Raw genomic sequence first — 20,025 nt, forward strand, 5'->3', positions numbered from 1 at the left:
GTTCTCAATGTCACAAAACAATTTTTTTGGCGAAGGAAAAAGTGTCTGAACAAAGAAAATCAAGCATCATTTTCGCGAAATTGTGGCGTTAAAATTCGTGCAATAGGTGATTTTTGGTGGAAAATGGATTCGTGTTCAGCTGTGGAGAAGGAATTGGAGCGCGTTTTGACGAAATTCTCAGCGATAAATGAGCATTCGACCAAAATAATTGGCGATGTCCTGACACATTTCATCGAATTGCAAAAACACATAGCTGAAGGTAAATATTTTTCATAATTTTCACGTACTATTTACGCATTAATTGATGCAAGTTGTGACCAATTGTCTTCATCACCTTTCACTTTGCCTCCCGAGTTGGTCATTGTCTCAAGGTGTTGTGCGTAAAACGCGCGAAATCACGAAGAAAGCTGGGATGACGTTCAATGGTGGAGGGCTAATAATAAACATTCAGAGAAAAAAGAGCGAAAAATTGCTCAAACAAGAGCATTTATTTACAAAACACAAGTGTGGCTATTTAGTGGTAATTGGGGAACATCTTATTTATAGGCACCGAATCAAATGCTGAATTAACTGCCGGACAAGTTGTAATACTGAAGGATGCACTGTCCAAGACAAAGGAGAAACTCCAAAGGCTCACAGCTGATCATCGGGATTTGCATGGGACTGTGAGCAAAGTGGGAAAGGCTATTGATAGGAATTTCGTATCAGACTTCACAGCCACCTCCAGAACAGATGTCTTCACCACTGAAAGAAATATTCAGCTCCTCAACACAGTTATTGCTCAACATTTCTACAGACAAGGAATGGAAGATGTGGCTGATATGCTGATAAAGGTAAGTTAAACATTTCAATACAAAGTTTGGGGCAATTGAACTGCAAGACTTTTTACGGCTATTGGAAATTGTGTTGATTAGCCCCTCTGTTTGACAAATGAGAAGGTGTTGACAAATAAGAGTCACAAAAAGTAAGGTTATGCTGTGAACTAACCTTAAAAAATTAGAGTGTTCCGGAAGAATCGTGGAAATTCCAGCTACGAATTACAGATCGATTAACAATTATTTTAACATATCAATGTTTTTCCCATTTGCCGTATATATCGATTAATTCGAAATGTTTTAGGTTACGCTAGGCTAAATCCCCAAAAGTAGCCGTATACAAGATTTTTTTTATTAATTACTTAATAATTAAATTATTTATTAATTAAATCTATATAAAATAACTTGAATTTAGTTAAATTTTATATTTAAATTTTAACCTTAAAAACATTGCAAGCTTTAACTTTTTTTTTTTAATGTTTAGGAAATATAATTTTTGTTTGAGCGAAAAGAACTTCAATTATTTAAAATTTAAATCATCAGAGATATTATGCAGGTTACGTTGAAATTGGGAATTTCATTATGAGTTGATTATTTCTGAGGTTAGGTTTTACATAACCTCTTTAGGAATGTTCAAGAATTCGAATATGGAGAAAGTTAATGGGAATTGTCAAATATTCTAAAAACTAAAAAAGAGTGAAATGCAACTAACCAAAGCTAGCCTTTTTGCTTATAACTAGAATCTTATAAGAAATCAATGATTTCTGATAAGCTTAAAACAGCTGAGATTATTTGTGGCGTCTACAAACTAGAAGCAATTTTCGTGAAAAATTGCCCTTTTAGTGTAGTAGTATTTTTTAGTGATTATTGCTCAAAAGCAGGTCAATTTTTTTCATACACCAATAACTCTAAAAAAAAAAAAAACAATTCCCGGAAGGATTTTTCCGCAGAATTTTGCCCCAGGTTTTTAGTGATTTATGAATTAATAGCCTGGTTTATCTATGAAAAAGTTATCTGTGAAATGTTGGAAAATTAAATCTCCGGATAATCTGTGTTCAGAGTGGCAATGAAGCAGCCATCACGTTATACAGAGGCAACGTAGAGTGTAATAAAAGGTTATTTATTTCATGCTGGATCGCAGTAGGTTAAATGGGACAAAAAATTTCGCATTTTATTTAAGGGTTCCACCCATGTGTTTTGCGATATCGGATCTCACAAACTTTAGATTTTTTAAGTTTTATAGGTTAGAATTGATGATTCGAAACAATAATACATACCAGCCATATCCATGCACAGTGGAGTCTTCCAAATTCGAACGCTTGGGACGTATTATTATTGTGCAAATATTCAGAAAGTAGCAGAAAAATATGATTCTCAATCATCCCCACACGATTTTTCTTAACCACATTTTACATTTTTTTTTTTAAATTCAAGCGTTAATCGAATTTCAAAAATTCACATTTAAGAGCCCAGAGATCATAGTTAGCTAAAAAAGGCAGCGTTTTCAGCAAAAATATGCTGAAAACGCTGCTTTTTTTAGCTAACTGTACTCTCGTCGCTGGGAGGCCATCGAGCGCCAGATGCTAACCGATTTCAATTCAGCTGAAAACACATGTATTTTTAAAACGAAACTCGCGAGGCACTGTCATTTTCATATATCTGGCTATCACTTTTTGTTCGAGGACTGCTGACCGGTCAACATAATTTTGCCGATAGATTGAGCAAAACATGCTGGAGACAATGCTTTTTTTTCAGCTAACTGTCCTCGCTGAGAGACTTTACTGCAATACTAACTACAGTAGACTCTCTCTCAATCGGGCATGTGGGGCAAAATGTCATCCAAATTATCAAAAGATTTGGGCGTCAAAATCATTGTAAATTTCACAAAAAGTGCTCAATTATAAAGATTCATGATAAAATAAGAGGAACTACAGCGAATTTGAGCAAATTAGCTTCATAATTAAACGTGAAAATTGTCAACAAAATTTTGCACCCGATTGAAAAAGAGCCGATTGAGCGAGAAGCTACTGTACATTGACTATTACAGTAGACTCTCGCTTATTCGTGAGAGCGGGATCAAAATGTCATACTTTTGCGATTGATACACATCAAATTGTTTGAAATCCAACGATTTTTGTGTTTACATTGAAAATTTGTGGAGTAAATTCTGACCTGACTGAATTGACATTGTCTCTAAACATGTGTACTGTCCAAAAAAGTTACAGTGAGAAAGAAATTCAGTAGATAGAGCACATTTGCTTTAACAAAAAAACCCAATGACTGTCAACAAAATTTTTAAAATTTAACTGTCTCACGGATTTTTTTATGTCACCCGGAAAAAGAGTTCACGGATTAGCGAGAGTCTACTGTAATGTTATGATTTGTTATATTTCTGTAGCTAGAAATCCATATAGCCCATACAACTTTGGACGCGAAAAAAGTGTTTTAGATCGGTAAAATTTTACATTTTTACAGTTAGAATTCAGCATTTTTTTTTACTTTAAAATTAATTAATTTTGAAATGCAAAAATTGCCTGATCATTAGGAAATAAAGAGGGTTGCAAAATACTTTATTAACATCTTAGACGATTTTTATTTCAATTCTCAAATTATTAAATTAGATTATAGTGAAAGGCGGTACCTTAGACGACTGCTACATCCAGGCCTATGATTCGGCCCATTACACGCCCCCAATTTTTATTCTCAGAAAGTGTTTGAAGGTTGAAATTTGTTCATATCTTTATTTCTGTTAGAATTCACAACTTTTTAAGAAGTACTTTATAGAATTCTCAAAAACAGTGTATTCAAGCAGATATAATTCTAACCTACGAAATATTTTTAAGGTTATATTTTCAACCACTACTGGTTAGATTTTAATAATCTTTTAATGCAAATACAATGGATTGACGATAGGATGCTTTTCATATCATGCAACCATAAATAATAGCCTATATTCGTTATAAATTAACGAGCGAACTTCAGCGATACAGTGCAACTCCTGATTTTTTTTAATATCTAACAACTAAGACTAATCAATTAAATAAAATGTTGACTATCTATTATAACTATTTCTTTCATACATATAAAGTGCGGTTTATTTTGGAAGAAAATATAATTTTTAATTTTTTTTTAATGTCAATAAAATTAAAGTACTCAATATTGAAAGCGGTGTTCCTATTTTGTTGCGTCACACTGTAAACTATTTTTAAACGGCTCAATTAATTTTGCCGGCACTGTATACTCGTAAAAAGAAAAAAATCAGTGCAAGTTTTTTTTAATGTTACGGGTAACCCAATCGTCCGTAGAGGATTAAAAAGAAAGTTTTAATAATTTCCGTGAAATAAAATCAAGTCACTTGAAATTATATTTCGAATAAAAATTCCGCGTGAAAAAAAAACTGTTCTAAAAACATTAAATGTCAGAGTGACGACAGTGTGTCACCTCCATAGTAGTTTTTAGAAAATCCATGGACTGTCTGTGACGCTCTTGAGGTTAAGGTGAATTTTGGGTGAAAAGTATTTTATTTTGGAGGCGTTTTCTCAAGAGGCTATGGCTCAGAATATCAATCCAGCTGATCATCCACAATCTTCAAATTTGGACAAACAGAATGATGGTGTTGTTACGGTCAATAGCAATGCAGTTAGTAAAAGGTGAGGCTCAGAAATGTCTTTGTGGTGGCGTCAAATCGATTGGAAAGCGTCTTTGGGTGCTTCATTGTGCAACTTTGGGGTACTCTCTACTAATTCACTTTCCATCTCTTTCATTGCTCTGTCACCTGGGAAATTGTACAAATAGGCTGCAGAAGGAGTTAATGAAGCTGATGATGTCAACAGAGAAGGGAATATCAGCGTTTCCGGACGGAGAAAATATATTCAAATGGGTGGGGACGATAAGTGGCCCGGAAAATACGGTTTATCATGGGCAGAAGTACAAACTTCAGCTAGAATTTACAAATTCCTACCCATATTCGGCACCAAATGTCAAATTCCTCACACCGTGCTTTCATCCCAATGTTGATCTCTCCGGAGTCATCTGCCTGGACATTCTGAAAGATAAATGGTCAGCCCTCTACGATGTCCGGACAATTTTACTTTCCATACAGAGTCTACTGGGAGAACCAAATACAGAAAGTCCTCTCAATGTGCAAGCATCGATGCTCTGGTCAAATCCGGCAGAATATAAAAAGTACCTTGATGACTTCTATGAGAAGAACAAAGATAATTGAGAAAACTCCTTTGATTGAGAGTTTTGTGCTGACCAGGACAACCACCCAATTTGCGTCGTGTCTCAACTTCACAACATTGCTCTGTCCTTTTCCATCCTCCCCCTTTTCCCTCCCAAAAAAAAAAGAAACTTGCTAATCTTCTGTGCGAGAAATTTCTGGACAATGCCTCTTTCATGATTTGCACCATCACAGAGCTTCTCCTGAAAGGGATCTTTTCCATGTCTCAAGGACACTTCTCATTTCAATGTTAGAAAATATTTCAAATTTATCAATAAAAAAAATAGTGAAATACAAAAAACGTTTATTTTTTTTAATTTAGGGGAGAGCAGGGCTATACTGAAGGGTAATAAGGATAAAAGGGTTACATATGGTTCGTGTTTCCAGAAACATTGCTTTTTTTTCTGAAGTCAATGTTTCAATATTGTGCTTTGTGCGATTGTAATGTCTTTTTTTTTAATTAAATGCGTTTCTGTGAATTATCCCGTGTTTAAAAAAAATATTTCGCGTTTCGTATAAATCTCTGAGTTTCTCAGTGCGAATCCGCTTTTCGCCTTCAAATTTCTACGCTTTTTCTGTATTTTCAGAAGCAATATCACGTTTCTACAAACATTTTTTTTCTTGTTTCTTGTATACGATTAGATTTATTCTACATTTTTAAATATTTTTATAAACAAAGCATCTCTGTGTTCCTTTTAAACGATATAACGAGCCATTCATCAACGATTTTATTTTTCTGGATTTAGTCCTTTTAAATACATTTCAGAGTTTCTAGAAAAAAAAAAATTTCGCAATTTTAGAAGCGAAAGAACAACATTGCGAAATTTTTAAGATTGAGCTGCACGTGATTTTAAGCGCATTTACCGTTTTATGATTGAGCTGTGCGTGATTTTAAGCGCATTTACCGTTTTATGATTAAACTGTGCGTGATTTTAAGCGCATTCTTAACCATTTTATGATCGTGCTGTGCGTGTTTTGCAAGCGATTCTAGGTATGTTTTTTTACTAGCCCTGTGCGTATTTTACACACGATTTTAGAGAGCGTTTAGAAAATTAAAAAAAAAATAGAAAATTAAAAGAATTATAAAAGAAAGCTAAAAAAAGCATCGTGAAAAATTTACGGAAAAAGTTAGTCTTTTTGTGGCAAAAAAAAATTGTGGAGCACAGGTTTCAAAAGAAAACGATAATGAAATTTGAGTAAATATCAAAACAGGGACAATAAAAAAATTAAAAATATAAGTTTTTGAGTGCAAAAAATTGTGAAAGAATATTTAATATAAATATTTTTGTTTTTTTTTACCCCCCCCCCCCCCCCCCTTACCCTTGATATAGGTCTGAAGCCTATAAATATTTTTGTATAAACGTCTTTTGGAAAAAAGAGGCGACAAAGCGTCCCAGGCTTTACGAGGTGATCAAACTCGTGACTTCGATGGTATACCGCAAAAGTACTTTTGCATCATTTAAGTTTACCCAAAACAATTTCAAATTTTCATTTTTTTTTTGTGGAAAAAAATTTCAAGGACAGGTTATTTAATGTAGTGAAGCTTTAGATGTTTTCTGATTTTATTGTGTTTTGGTAAGATGAAAAAGAGCTGAGGATAACGAATAGTACTTGATTTAACTCATGGGTCTCCTGAGGAATCCCAATCAATAAAAATAGCAATAGATGTGATTTTAAAAGAATCAGGAAAAAGGCATAATTTTTAAATATCTTCAAATAATGTGGAACATAATTTTTTTTGCAAAGGAGAGGACAGATTTGAATTTTTATATAATTTTTTTTATAAGGTGACTCCGGTGACTCTATTCATGCCTCAATCACTGAAATGAGGGCTTTCTATTAATCAAAGCTGGAGTTTGGGTACAGATGAAATGCTGGTCTATGTGTTCCTTTGTTCCCTATAAGAAAAAAAAGAGACTTCTTAAATATTTTGTTTAGGTTCCAGTTCCAGTTCCAGGGTGAAATTTTGGTGATTTTTAGTGATATTTCATATGTGAGCCACCTAGCGGAAATTTCTCAAACTTGGTATGTTCTTAAATTTGAAGTATAACTCAATAGCTTTCCAACAAACCCTCATTGATTAATTTCTGATTACTAGAACATGAATTAGAAGCGAATATGTGAGGTGGTACATTTTAATTTCTGAACATTTTGAACTTACCAATTTTTTTTTCCAAAATCTATTTCTTATCCGATCTGAATGAAATTTTGCAAAAACATTGTCCACTAAATGAGCAATATTCCTCTAAAATATTGAGAAGAAATTCTCAATAGTCTTCCGCAGAGAAATTTATTGCTGGCGAATTTGTGAATTTTCGTGATTTTTCACTACAAAGATTGCCATTGAGGAACCTCTAAAAAACGTCCAATCTTATTCTTGTCTAAGAAGCATTTTATTGTCTCATCATATAGAACAATTTTCTGGCCGGGCCAAAAGAATCTATTTTTTGAAACACCCTACTACACAAGGGTAGGGAATTTGCTTCAATATGGACATAAATTTCTCTAGTGTATATAGAGGCCATAAGGCTTTTACTTTTCAATACTCTACTTAATTTTTAAATATATTTTCAGTGTTTCTAGAAACACGCCTGAGTTTCCATGTTTCTTGTATATGATTCCGTGTTTCCATTAAGTTTTTGCGTTTTTAGAAACAATTCTTGAGTGTTTCTTGAAGAATTTTAGCGTTTCTAGAAACATTTTTGTATTACTTTTCTAGATTGAACATAATTAATACATTTCAGATTTTAATCTAATTTTCTTTATTCCGGGGGCCTCTACATACTAGAGTAAAATATGTCCATATATAACAGTTTTTCCTACACAAACTCAGGTAATTTTCTTCAATATTGATAGAAATTTCTCTAGTGTCTAGGGGGCCTAAGTGAAAGTATTATGTTCAGTTGCTTCAATATTAATAGTAATATTATATTTTGAAAGAAATATCGAAAATGGTATTTTTTGGGGTTTGAAGGAATCATCCCTGCAGCACGATGAGATATCAATAGAACCCTATGCTGAGTTACACAGAACTTGGGAGGCGATTCACAATCGCGATTTGACACCAGCTCTCCAGTGGGCTACGCACTATTCGGACAAATTGGAGGCCAAGCACAGTGCGTTGGAGTTTAAGTTGCACCGTTTGGCATTTATGCAGATCCTTAGTAGAGGCATTGAGGCCCAGAAGGAGGCTATTTCATATGCAAGGACATACTTTGCAAAATTCGTCCATAGGTTTCAGAAGGACATTCAGAGTCTCATGGGTACACTCATGTACTTGCCCATTGGTATCCAGAATTCTCCTTATCGTCATTTGATGGCGTCGGAGATGTGGATTGAGGCAGCGGATTCCTTTATTAAGGATGCATGCAGTGTTTTAGGTATTAACAAGGATTCACCATTGTCAGTTGTGGTGAATGCTGGGTGCACAGCTCTTCCGGCTCTGCTGAACCTCAAACAGGTGATGCTGTCGCGACAAGTGATGGGAATTTGGAATGGACGAGATGAATTACCAGTGAGAATATTTAGAATTCATATGTTTCTTGGGTATTTTTGAGGCTATTTTTGAATATTATTACGGTTTTTTCAGATTGAAATTGACTTGGATCCAGACAATCGATACCATTCTATATTTGCTTGTCCGATTCTGCGACAACAGAGCTCAGATGATAATCCACCTATGAAACTGATTTGTGGGCATGTCATCTCCCGTGATGCACTCAATAAACTGAGTTCCGGACCTATGTGAGTATCTAATAATTTATAATTACTTTTAATAATGCAGGTCTGCAAAATTTTGGAACTTAGATTTTTTTTTACTTTCAATTTGAAAAAAGAAATACTAGCAAAATTAGGAAAATTAGTGATTTAGTGCAGTGCTCCAAGCAGCAATCTTTAGAAGTTCGAATGTGCTAACAAGCCTTTAAAAAAAAGTTTGTTTATATTGCTTTCCTTCACTGAGAGAAATCCGAAAAAGTTAAAATAACATTCCGGAAATGATTATTTTACTCTGCAGTATTGATCCAAAATCGGTGTAAATATTACCCTTTTTAGGTGTATTAGGGGTTAAAGTTACCCTTTTTCATTTTAATTTTACCCTTAATAAGGTGTAAAATTAACATTAAAAAATGTAGATGTATTTTTACACCTAAAAAATGTTAAAGTTAACAGAAAGAACGGTCTTGGGCATTATTTTCTTATTTTGGGATAAGAGGTTAATTTGAAATGTTTTAGGTTATGCTAACCCTAACCTCAAACAAGCAAAACATTTGTCATTTCTATAGAAGAATTTTTAATTGACAATTTGACAAAGATAAGAAATTGATGTGAAAGTTCATTTACTTATACTTTAACTAGAAAAATTCAATAAAATATTTATTTAAGTTCGAATAGTCTTTTAAAAGTTATGTTCAGCTCAACTCTATAGTGTTAACTTATTTAAATTAACAACCAATATTTTAGGGTCATGGAAAAATTATACTAAAAACAGAGACATATAAAATGCAAAATACAAGCTTTTGAGGTTCTATGAACATAACCTCAAATTTAAATAGAATTATTTATGAAAATTAGGTTAGAAAAAAAAATTTTCAAACGGAATAATTTTGCATGTTTGCTCCTTTAGTTCTAGTTTCATTCCTCAATTAATAAAAGTTTGCAGCTATTTTTTTACAAGGGTAAAAGGTAATTAAAAATTGATTCACTTAATTATCAACATTATCAATAATAAATTTTTGAAATATTAAAATATTTCGGTTTTGTGATTATTACTATCACAGAAAATTGGAGTATTAAAAGTAATTGGAAATTTAACAATATTTTCATTTCACGATGCCTTATTACGAAGCTTTTTTACGATAAAAATTGGGTTAGAATTTTGTAAATTTATGTGGTTATAATTACTAAAAGTAATTTGAAATGATCATGAAACATCTTAAAGTCGATTTTTTGTCTCTCAAATGAATGAATAAAACTGCACTTACCAGAATTTTTAAGAATTGTACCATCTAAAACATTTATATAATTCTAATATAACTTCAAATTTGAATATAACCTTTTTCAAGAGGCGACTCATATTAAGAAATCTTCGTTAATTGCATGGGAATTGCTTCGCAAAACCTGACAAATCCAAGAACTGCATAGCGAAAACCCGAGAAACTGAAAATATGCATGACCAAACTCACGAAACCTAAAAATTGAATTACGAAACTTAAGAAACCTAAAAAGTACATCGTACAACTCGAGAATTTCAAAAAATATAACTCAAATATCTAGAAATTCAAAAATAGCTTCACTAAATCCAAAAAATGAAAAAAATATGCATCACAAATCTCAGAAAAACCAAAATATTACAATGGGAACCCCATGAAACCAAAAAAATGCATCGCGGAAGCCAAGAAACCAAAAATTCTGCTTCGTGAAATTCAAGAAACCAAAAAAAAAATGAATTGCGAAACCCAAAAATTTCTTATTGAAATCCAAGAAACCCAAAAATTGCTACGCGAGATCCAAGTAACTGGAAAATCGTCTCGCGAAACCCAAGAAACCAAATGAGTTGCTTCCTTAATTCAAGAAACCAAAAAATTGCATCGCGAGACCCAAAAATTGCTACGCGAGGTTCAAGAAACTGGAAAATTGTCTCACGAAACCCAAGAAACCAAAAGCGTTGCTTCGTTAATTCAAGATACCAAAAAAATGAGTTGCGAAACCCAAAAAATGGTTCGAGAAATCCAAGAAACCAGAAAATTGAATCATGAAACCCAAAAGCAACCCAAAAATTGCTTCGTGAAATGCAAGAAACCAACAAATTGCATTGCAAAACCCAAAAATTACTACGTGTGATCCAAGAAACCAGAAAATTGTCTCGCGACACCCAAGAAATCGAAAGAGTTGCTTCTTTAATTGAAGAACCAAATAAAATAGTTGCGAAACTCAAAAATTGCTATGCGAGATCCAAGAAACCGGAAAATTGTCTCGCGAAACCCAAGAAACCAAACGAGTTGCTTCGTTAATTCAAGAAACCAAATATAAACAAGTTGCGAAACCCACAAAAATGCTTCACGAAATCCAAGAAACCAGAAAAATTGAATCATGAAACCCAAGCAACCCAAAAATTGCTTCGTGAAAACGGTGAAAACCAAGTGACCAAAAGATTGCATCGCGAAACCCAAAAATTACTATGCGAGATCCAAGAAACCGGAAAATTGTCTCGCGAAACCCAAGAAACCAAAAGAATTGCTTTGTTAATTCAAGAAACCTAAAAAATGAGTTGTGAAACCCAAGAAATGGTTTGCGAAATCCAAGAAACCAAAAAAAAGTATGAATCGCGAAATCCAAAAAATGCTTCGTGAAACCCAAGAAACCATAAGAGTTGCTTCATTAGTTCAAGAGATAAAAAAAAAAACAGTTGCGAAACTCAAAAAATACTTCGTGAAATCTAAGAAACCAGCAAAATTAAATCATGAAACCCAAGCAACCAGAAAATGTTTCACGAAATCCAAGAAACTAAAAAATTGAATCGGGAAATCTAAGAAACCCGAAAATTGCTCCGTGAAATAGAAGAAACCTAAAACTGCATTGCGATTCCCAAAAAATTAAAAAAAAAAAATACTTCGCGAAACCCAAAAAAATCCGAAAAATTTTATGCAGAAATCCAAGAAACCAAAAAAGTTGCATCGTGAACCAAAAAAAATGCTACGCGAAAATCAAGAAATTAAAAAAGTTACTTCGTGTGAAACTCGAACAACCAGAGTTCGTTCTTGTTAAGGCCTCTACACATTGGGAGCAATTTTCGTCAAAAATTGCATTTTTGACAGAATTTTGACAGTTCTGCCTACAGGAGTGCAGGCAATTTCCTTCAAAAATGCAATTTTTGACGAAAATTGCTCCCAATGTGTAGAGGCCAGTTAAAATGGGAATAAGTTGTCCAGTTATTCCTTGCATCTTTTTGAAATAAAAGTATGCCAGTAAGCTCAAAAGAACTTTTGCAGACCTTGGCTTCTTTGTAAGCTAAAGACAAATATTGAGAATTTGAAAGATTTTTTTTCCTAAAATTTGCAGACTGAAGTGTCCCTACTGCCCAATGGAACAGAGTCCTCAGGATGCCCGAGAAATAAGATTCTAAGAGAGATGACCACTAGCGCGAGGAATTGTGTATAGGTAAGGCATACACAGCTGAGTTAAAAAAAAAAAAGAAAAAAATCTTCAATTTCGTGAAATGTTGAGATTTCTTTTATAATATTTGTGGGTATCCGATTAAAAATTAGTAATGTAATAGTTTTTTTTTCCATTTGTTATACGAAATCAATCCTCTCGAAAATGCTGTGTAGACTTAGAATTGGGGGGGATTGTTCAACAGATAATTGATATCTACAACAGTAACTTTCCATTTTTATGTTTTATTCTTTTTTTTTATTTACAAAACATTTAGAAAACAATTGAGAAATATGTGTACATAATTTTTTTTCGGGAACAGATTTGAAGTTCTTTTTTTTAGACAAAGACGTCAATTGTGTTTGCTTCTAAGATTGAAAAAAAAAATAATATAATTAAAAATTTGTACATTCAGTACTGAAAGTCACGCAATTGACACCATATAACAGCAGAAAAAATACATAGAATGAATTACAAATTGTGATATTCTCTAATTTTATCAATCAACACGGATTTTTTGGCGTTGGAAATACCCTTGACACCTTTTTCTTGGAGATATCCACGAAGTTCCGGAATAGTTAGTTTGTCTTGGCGATTTTTAGTGAATGCTTCGAGGATCTTTGCCTCGTCAACTTCTGTGGACTTTGAAATCTTTCTGGCATTCTCACCGGGTTCTGTGTTTTTGCGTTTGGGATTCGTTACAATCATCTCGCCAAATTCTTCTGTTATAGCAGCTACAAGATCAGATATCATTGAGTCCTGTTGCTCAGTATTGGGCAGAGTGGAGTCTTCAGGCTCCTCTCCTTCTGTCTTAAAAGCAAATGCCTCGATATTGCTGTAGATAGTCTTCAGTACAGGATCGTTAAAATGTTTAGGATTGTAACGAAATCTCAATTTCTTCACGAGCTTCTTGAAAAGCTCAGTTTGTTCCTCAGAGACTGTTATAGCTTCGGGATTGAAGGAGTCAAAGTCACGGATATCATCTGAATGAAAAAGTAAGAGAAAAAAATTTGAGGTTATTTTTTGTTTAAAGAAATAACCTCAAAAAATTTTGAGGTTATTTTTTTTTAAATAACCTCAAAATTTCGTAATGTTAGAGGTAGCGAGTTTTGAATAGCAGGAATTTAAAAATTACCAAATAGTTTTCCTACTTCATGGATGGTAACCATGAAGCCTTGAAATAACCCCACAAGCATTTGAGGTTATGTAGAATACGTACAAAAATTATTTCACTAACAAAAATTGGCCATTTGTTCTTTTTGAATTTTTTCCTTTTTTAATCCTCCCTTTAATCAAATTTGATCATACAATTATTCTAGAATTTGAAGGTTATGCATGACCTAACCTCAAAAAATGAATTAATTTCTTAACGGGAATGTCTAAATTAAAGTGAATTCGTGCAATTTTTTTATAGAATTCAAGAATATTATTTATCAAAAAATTCATAAGACTCCAGAAACATTTTAAGTGCCCAGTATAAATTTTGAGGTTAGAATAAAATGCATTTGAAATTTGGGGAATTTTAATATTCAGTTTTCAATTACTGTCAAGTTTCTTAATGAATATTCGAGGGTGTCGGAATTTTCAGACGTGAACAATATTTTCTTCAAAAACGTTATGGAGTTCATGTGAAATACATTTACCCGAAATTAAGAAGAAAAAGTTTAGAAAATTTATTGTTAAATACAGTAAAGTGGTACAAGTTGGACAGGGCTTTTTTTCTTGATAAATTTAGTACTTCATTTTTATTTGTATATTTTTTATTCTTTAGTTTTATAATTTGGTTCCTTGTGCTTAAAAAAAATTAGTACTGTATTTATCAAGAAAAAAGCCATGTCCAATTTGTACCGGCGAATTGTCCAACTTGTAACACTATGTCCAAATTATCACTTTACCCTAAATTGATTGTGTCAAGGGAGTTACTAATATGCGATTTTATTTAAGAAGCACCAGAGGAAAACAGTTCTAATTCAGATTATGTAAAATTTTCTTCACATAACCTAAAATTTTATATTTTGAATTCTGACGTTGCGTCGTTCATGTTTGAGGAGGTCCCGGCCAAGATCCCAAAAGTTAAAATCCTGAATGGAACAAAATCGCGAATAGGGCAAAATTCTGAAAAGTTAAAATCCCGAAAAAGGAATTTTGGCAAATCCGCAAGGGAAAAGAGACGTTTTCTGTATTTTGGGAAATTATTCTACACATTATCTTTCGTATAATATCATCCCTTTCAGGATTTTGGCTTTTCGGAATTTTGCCCATTCGGGATTTCGACTTTTCGGAATTTTGGATTTCGGGAACTTGGCTTCAGGATTTCGGCTTTTCGAGATTTTGACCTATTCGGGATTTTGGGTATTCGAAAATATGAAATTTTGGCCCATTCGGGATTTCGATCCATTCGGGATCTTGGCTTCAGGATTCTGGAGTACGGGATTTAGGTCAGTAAGTACCGATTTGAGGATAGATAGATAGATTAAAAAAACGGAGTGTACTTGAGTTCGCAGGTGATCAGACATCTAGGCTCTTTTGAGCCTCTTAGTCTATCCGACAATCTCAACTCCAATTCTGTTAAAAATTTCATAAATTATTCCATAATTCCATAATTGAATTGTAGAGAATCTTATCTCTTTATTACGATGAGACTCTACTAAGATTTCACTTTAAATATAGAACACTCGCACAAGACACGTCATTACAAGCCGGCTTCCCAAACCGGTCCATCGATTTGAGGAACTTTATTATTTAAATTTTTAATCAAAACTTCCTCTCCTCTTCTGATTAAAAGATTTCGCCTAAAGAAAAACCTATGTCTTGAATTTTTGAGGTTAATTTTAACATAACCTCAAATTTTTCAAATCACTCTTTCGATCAAATTATGTAAATACAGTAGAGTCTCCTAAATTCGAACGCTCGGGGGGTATTTTTGACATTTCTTACCTTTCTTACCTCCCAAATTCGAACGATTTTTTCAAAAGTAACGAAATTTGTGTGAGATTAAATTGTAGTTTGAATCAAATTATCGTACTTTCTCGCAAGTTTTAGTGGTAACATACTTCCTTTTCATTTTATACGATAATAATGTATGTAAACATTCAGGAAGAAGCACATATATATGATTTTCATTCACCTAGAATACGAACTTTGTAACATAATCTCACAATTGACATTTTGAATCCAAACGGCGTTCGAATTTAAGAGATTCAGATTTGAGAGACTCTACTGTAGTGAATTTCAATCATCTCAATAATTTATCCTGAAAATCACATTCTCTTTTTCGTACTAATTATGGAGTCCTAATTTTACATTCGTTTATACATCAATTTTCTATAAGGCACTTTGACTTAACCTCAAATTACTTTCAAACCAATTGAATTTTATTTTCAAATAGGAAAACTATTCATTTTCATCAGATATTTCCGATATTTCTAACAAAAAACAATATTTCAGAATACTCTGTTTTTAAGGTTAGGTTTAACATAACCTAACATTTAATGGATAAGTTTTTGTATGAATAAAACCAAAAACTTACCAAGATTCGGAAGATGCATAACGTGAAATCCATTGTATTCGATCTGGTCCGTTTTCTCCTGATCATAGAAAGTATTTTCCTGTGGCAACAGAGCGACGTATCCGGGATCGGATTTGTGCCTTAGGGTCATGACACATATTGGAACTACCTCTCTATCGAGGCACCTCTTCCACAGAGCCCTGAAGAGCTTTGTGGAACCGGCAATTGCCGATTCGTCCGGATAGATAAACGATCCGTTTTTTAAGTAATGTCTAACTTGAATGGCGGATCGGGGTTTGAAGCCAAGCAAGCGAATGCCAGCTGGAAGGAGAGTTTTCATATTAGAGACTTCCTGTGTTGTAAAAATGATCTTCCTACCGCCGATTTCTTGGTATTTCTTCTGTTGATGAGGAAGAAGGGTTATGGTGGTACCTTCAGTTTCATTTTGAACTTCATAAACTCTCTTCCTGCTGACTATTTCGTTGGTATTCCGGTGAACTTTGAAGGATTTCGGATATTTGACGTGCCTGATTGAACTATAGACACCAACACTAATTTCCAGGTTGTCCCCGAGGGAGAATTTGAGGTAATTGTTGCAGCGTTTGCGATAGTTTCGGCGGTAAATTCTACTGGAGATTGTTTCAATGTCTCTCACAGCCGTATCCATCTCAAAGTGTTCCATTTCCATTTCCATTGCCGTACAAATGAATTCTTTGTAGAAAAGCTCCCCGTTGAAGTCCGGGAGCATCGGAATCAGGGTGAACTCGACATTTAATTGGCTCAAATCTTTGGCTTTCACCATAGCTTGTTGGTATTCATGGGTATTTGGAGGATGTGGTTGAGGATTGTCAGTAAACAGGACAATAGCTGACGATTGTAGCTTATAGCCACATTTCTGGAACATTCTGGTGCAGAACCAGAGGACATCAGAGAAATTTGCATCGCTAGAGCATCCGTATTTGTTGGAAAAATCAAACAGATCTTCGGATGTGTGGAAGTTTCTCACATAGGAGATATTGTCCACAGAAGGCATGTCCATGGGCAGCAAAATGCACGTATGCTGCGGCACAACAATCTCCATGGTATCAGCCTCAAATTTCGACTTAGGACTGTGAATGGTGTTGTAGAATATAATTCCCACGAGATCCCTCTGATTGCCCACAACGAGATTTTTCATGGAAGCCTCAATGGCTTGCAGTGCTGTCCGGAAATTCGATTGCCTGTTCTCATTTTCATCCAGCATCGATGTACTGGCATCTAGGACAAAGAGGATACCCTCCTTGCCTCCAAAAGTCACGTGGGATTCCTCATCTTGGGGAAATCGGTAAGTTAATCCAATATTTGAGATTGGAGGAACTAAAGATTATGACCGATCCAAACGTGTAAAGAATTTCAAAACCTTTCAAATAAATGCAATATTGGCCAAATCGGATTAGAAATAAACCTCTAGAAGTACTTTAAAACTCCAACTTTAAAAATTCAAAATAGAGAATTTTCTGGTCTTCAAAAACATGCCGGAATACATGTTCAGAATTACTTGTTTAGGAGTCAGGTTCACAACGTTCATAGTGTGACTCCATTGTCATTTCTTTTTGAGAATAGTAACAGTTCAGGACACCCATAAAATATTTTTGTTTAATAAAGAGTGTGCAACTTCGTTCGGAAAATGACGTCCAAGACTTAAGATTTTTTACCGAATGCCTAACAAGCCGAATCAATTATACCACAATGTCAAAAAAATCTCTTGTCAGGTTCGTAATTCCACCTTAGGAAAAGGAAATCCTTAGATTTTCCTTTAGAGAAAAATTAAAATTTAATGTCGATTTTTATGGAGCTATACAGGCTTGCTCAGCTTCGTACAAAATTTTTCAACTTAGGTACGCCTTATTTTTATCGGAAGCATTATACCAAACACAAAAAAATACACATCAGTGTGTAGACGGAACTTTCATCTATTTGCTTTAACCATTTTTAGGCGGTATCATGCGTTTTAAAATCAATTTTATTCTATTTATCTAAGACATGTTTTTGTGAAACTTAGAAAATTATTTTGCCAATCCAACCAGGTTCAATTTTCCTAAGCTGTCAAGGTGGTAATCTTTGAGAATTTTCCTCCACCTACATAAACGGCTCCTTTTGAGCAAAAGATTTTCGTGGTAAATATTAACTGATAAACCCTCTATAGCTTGTAATAATTGTTTTTTCGAAGTCATTTGAAATAAAATATAACGCATAAAAATTAAAGTTTTAGGCCCGTTTTTAATTTTTACTTTTTGAACCTAGGAAAAAAGACTAGGCTCCCAAGTTTGTTAAGAAATTGTGAGGCGTTGGACTAGGTATTGGAAAATATTACCATGGATTTGATTTATTCAGTAACTTAGAAAAAATGAACTTTTACGTAGCTGCAATCTGCAACATTACAAAGCTGCAAAACCTTCCCATAATACAGAGACAGTTCAATTCTTAAGAATATTAAAGGCTATTTAAGCCCTTAGACTTGGGAGAGGGGCTAACAACCCCTCTACGTAAAAGCAAGATTGTTGCGAAAACTGACAAGGAGCCTCTGATAGGACGGATTTTGCGACAGAGACATATGCTACGTTTCTGAAGCGAGCTGACGAAGAGTCGCCAGGACTGAAGAAAGTTAGTGCGAGACGCCCGGTCCCTTAAAGGGACGTTACAGCCACCTAAGTAAGTAAGGCTTTAAGCGGTTTTCAGACTAGGAGTTTAGCCCATTTCCCGAAGGTTTCAAAATCTTAAATAACGAGCAATGTTATTGCTTTTTGAGAATTTAATAGGTCTTTTATTTTAAATAATATATAATATTTTTAATAAATGATGGAGATTGATTGTTGGGAGAAGTACCCGTTATTTTTGGAGTAAAATTACACAAAATGGATAATTTCGTTCGAAAATTCCGAGGGCTCTCATAGAAGACCAGAGCGATCAGCACAAACCTGTGTTTTTAAGTCATTTTTTAAATGTTGATTTTGTGGAAATTTTATTGATAAAGGACATTGGACAGAAATGATGGGATCTGTAGAGGAATTCTTTAACCATATGGTATTACCATAAGACAAATTTAGATTTTTTATGTGGTAAATTCAGCAAAAATTGTTCGAAAATATGTTTCATATTAATTACGATGAGCTTCACAGAGCTCCTTGTAGCGATTTGATGCGCACTGGCCAAATATTATCTTGCAACCAAATAAGTAATATTAATATTATCTACCCACAAAATTTCTCATCTGACATTGTCATATCGTTATACGGATTTCAGATCTGGCTTAGCCATATGGCTTAGCTTCTCTAATTCCTTATAGTCCAATTTTTTCCGAAAGTTTTCAATTAGGATTGGATTATTACAGGGATTACAGGTAATGATCTATTAGATTTTGAAAAACAAATAAAATTGGTTGTTATTTTGGGTTTTCAGACCATCGGGAACTGGGCTAAACCTCTAGTCTGAAAACCGCCTTATACGGGTTTCAGACCTAAAGCCGTCTTCAGACTAAAGGTTTAGTCCAGTTCCCGAAGGTCTCCAAATCCTAAATAGCTATCGATTTTATTACTTTTTGAGAGCCTAATAAGTATGTTGTTTATCTTTAAAAATCCAATCCAAAGTTAAATTTTTCCAAAAATCGTGATTAAAAAAAATTAGAGTAGTTAAGCCATAAGGCTAATCCTTAGGACTGAAGCCCGTATAAGGCTTAGCCCGCTTAGACATGTGGCTTAACTGCTATAATTTCTTATCAGTCAAGATTTCTTAGAAAAATGTTACTTAAGGGTTGAATTATTAAGAACAAAATGTCCTACAAGATAAAAAAAAATTAAAAAGGGTTTATAGAGGGTTTTTAGACCTTCGGGAATTGGACTAAACCTGAAGACCGCTCGTCGGGGAATATTTCTTTAAGTGCTTCATCTCCGCAAAATATTTCGGACAAAACCCCAATTTTTGTTGTCAAATTAATATTTTTAAGAATAATTTTACATGAATAGAAGTAATAAATAAGAAATAAGCAAGCTTATCTCTACTTTGAACATAGAAAATTTTTTGTGTGGTGTTTGCATAATTTTAAGCATGGTCTCTTTTACCTTCATTGGCGTTGCTGTAGTCTGCTTGGAAAAACATTGTTTTTTCACTAAAGTTATAATAGAATTTCTCAAAATTTCACTTGTGATTGTTTCCTAAGATCACTGGCACGAAGATTTTAATTAAATTACGAGAAAATTCTTCAAAATTCCTTGGGAAAAGCAATAAAATTCCCGCGCGATTTGTTTCTCAAACTTGTGAAATGACACCGCTCAAACTGTCACTCAAAAGTC

The 20,025-nt window shown here is 33.8% G+C and overlaps 3 protein-coding genes across 3 annotated transcripts; 2 read left to right on the forward strand and 1 right to left on the reverse strand.

The window, feature by feature from the left end:
* The first annotated feature begins 2 nt into the window (after nucleotides 1-2).
* On the forward strand, nucleotides 3-12,667 carry LOC129802962 (E3 ubiquitin-protein ligase RMND5A). The gene is made up of 5 exons (XM_055849223.1): nucleotides 3-259; nucleotides 547-833; nucleotides 8,012-8,551; nucleotides 8,627-8,781; nucleotides 12,097-12,667. Exons 1-5 carry the CDS (start codon nucleotides 124-126, stop codon nucleotides 12,158-12,160), a joined length of 1,182 nt encoding a protein of 393 aa, XP_055705198.1. The 5' UTR covers nucleotides 3-123; the 3' UTR covers nucleotides 12,161-12,667.
* Nucleotides 4,076-5,338, forward strand: LOC129802964 (ubiquitin-conjugating enzyme E2 C). Its single transcript, XM_055849225.1, has 2 exons — nucleotides 4,076-4,465; nucleotides 4,611-5,338. The coding sequence occupies exons 1-2, from the start codon at nucleotides 4,365-4,367 to the stop codon at nucleotides 5,038-5,040; spliced, it is 531 nt and encodes a 176-aa protein (XP_055705200.1). The 5' UTR covers nucleotides 4,076-4,364; the 3' UTR covers nucleotides 5,041-5,338.
* On the reverse strand, nucleotides 12,425-20,025 carry LOC129802960 (ATP-dependent DNA helicase 2 subunit 1). Its single transcript, XM_055849221.1, has 3 exons — nucleotides 19,795-20,025; nucleotides 15,719-17,008; nucleotides 12,425-13,172 (listed from the first exon to the last, which is right to left on the reverse strand). The coding sequence occupies exons 1-3, from the start codon at nucleotides 19,829-19,831 to the stop codon at nucleotides 12,661-12,663; spliced, it is 1,839 nt and encodes a 612-aa protein (XP_055705196.1). The 5' UTR covers nucleotides 19,832-20,025; the 3' UTR covers nucleotides 12,425-12,660.

Source organism: Phlebotomus papatasi, chromosome 2, assembly GCF_024763615.1.
Source record: "Phlebotomus papatasi isolate M1 chromosome 2, Ppap_2.1, whole genome shotgun sequence".
Lineage (NCBI taxonomy): Eukaryota > Metazoa > Arthropoda > Insecta > Diptera > Psychodidae > Phlebotomus > Phlebotomus papatasi.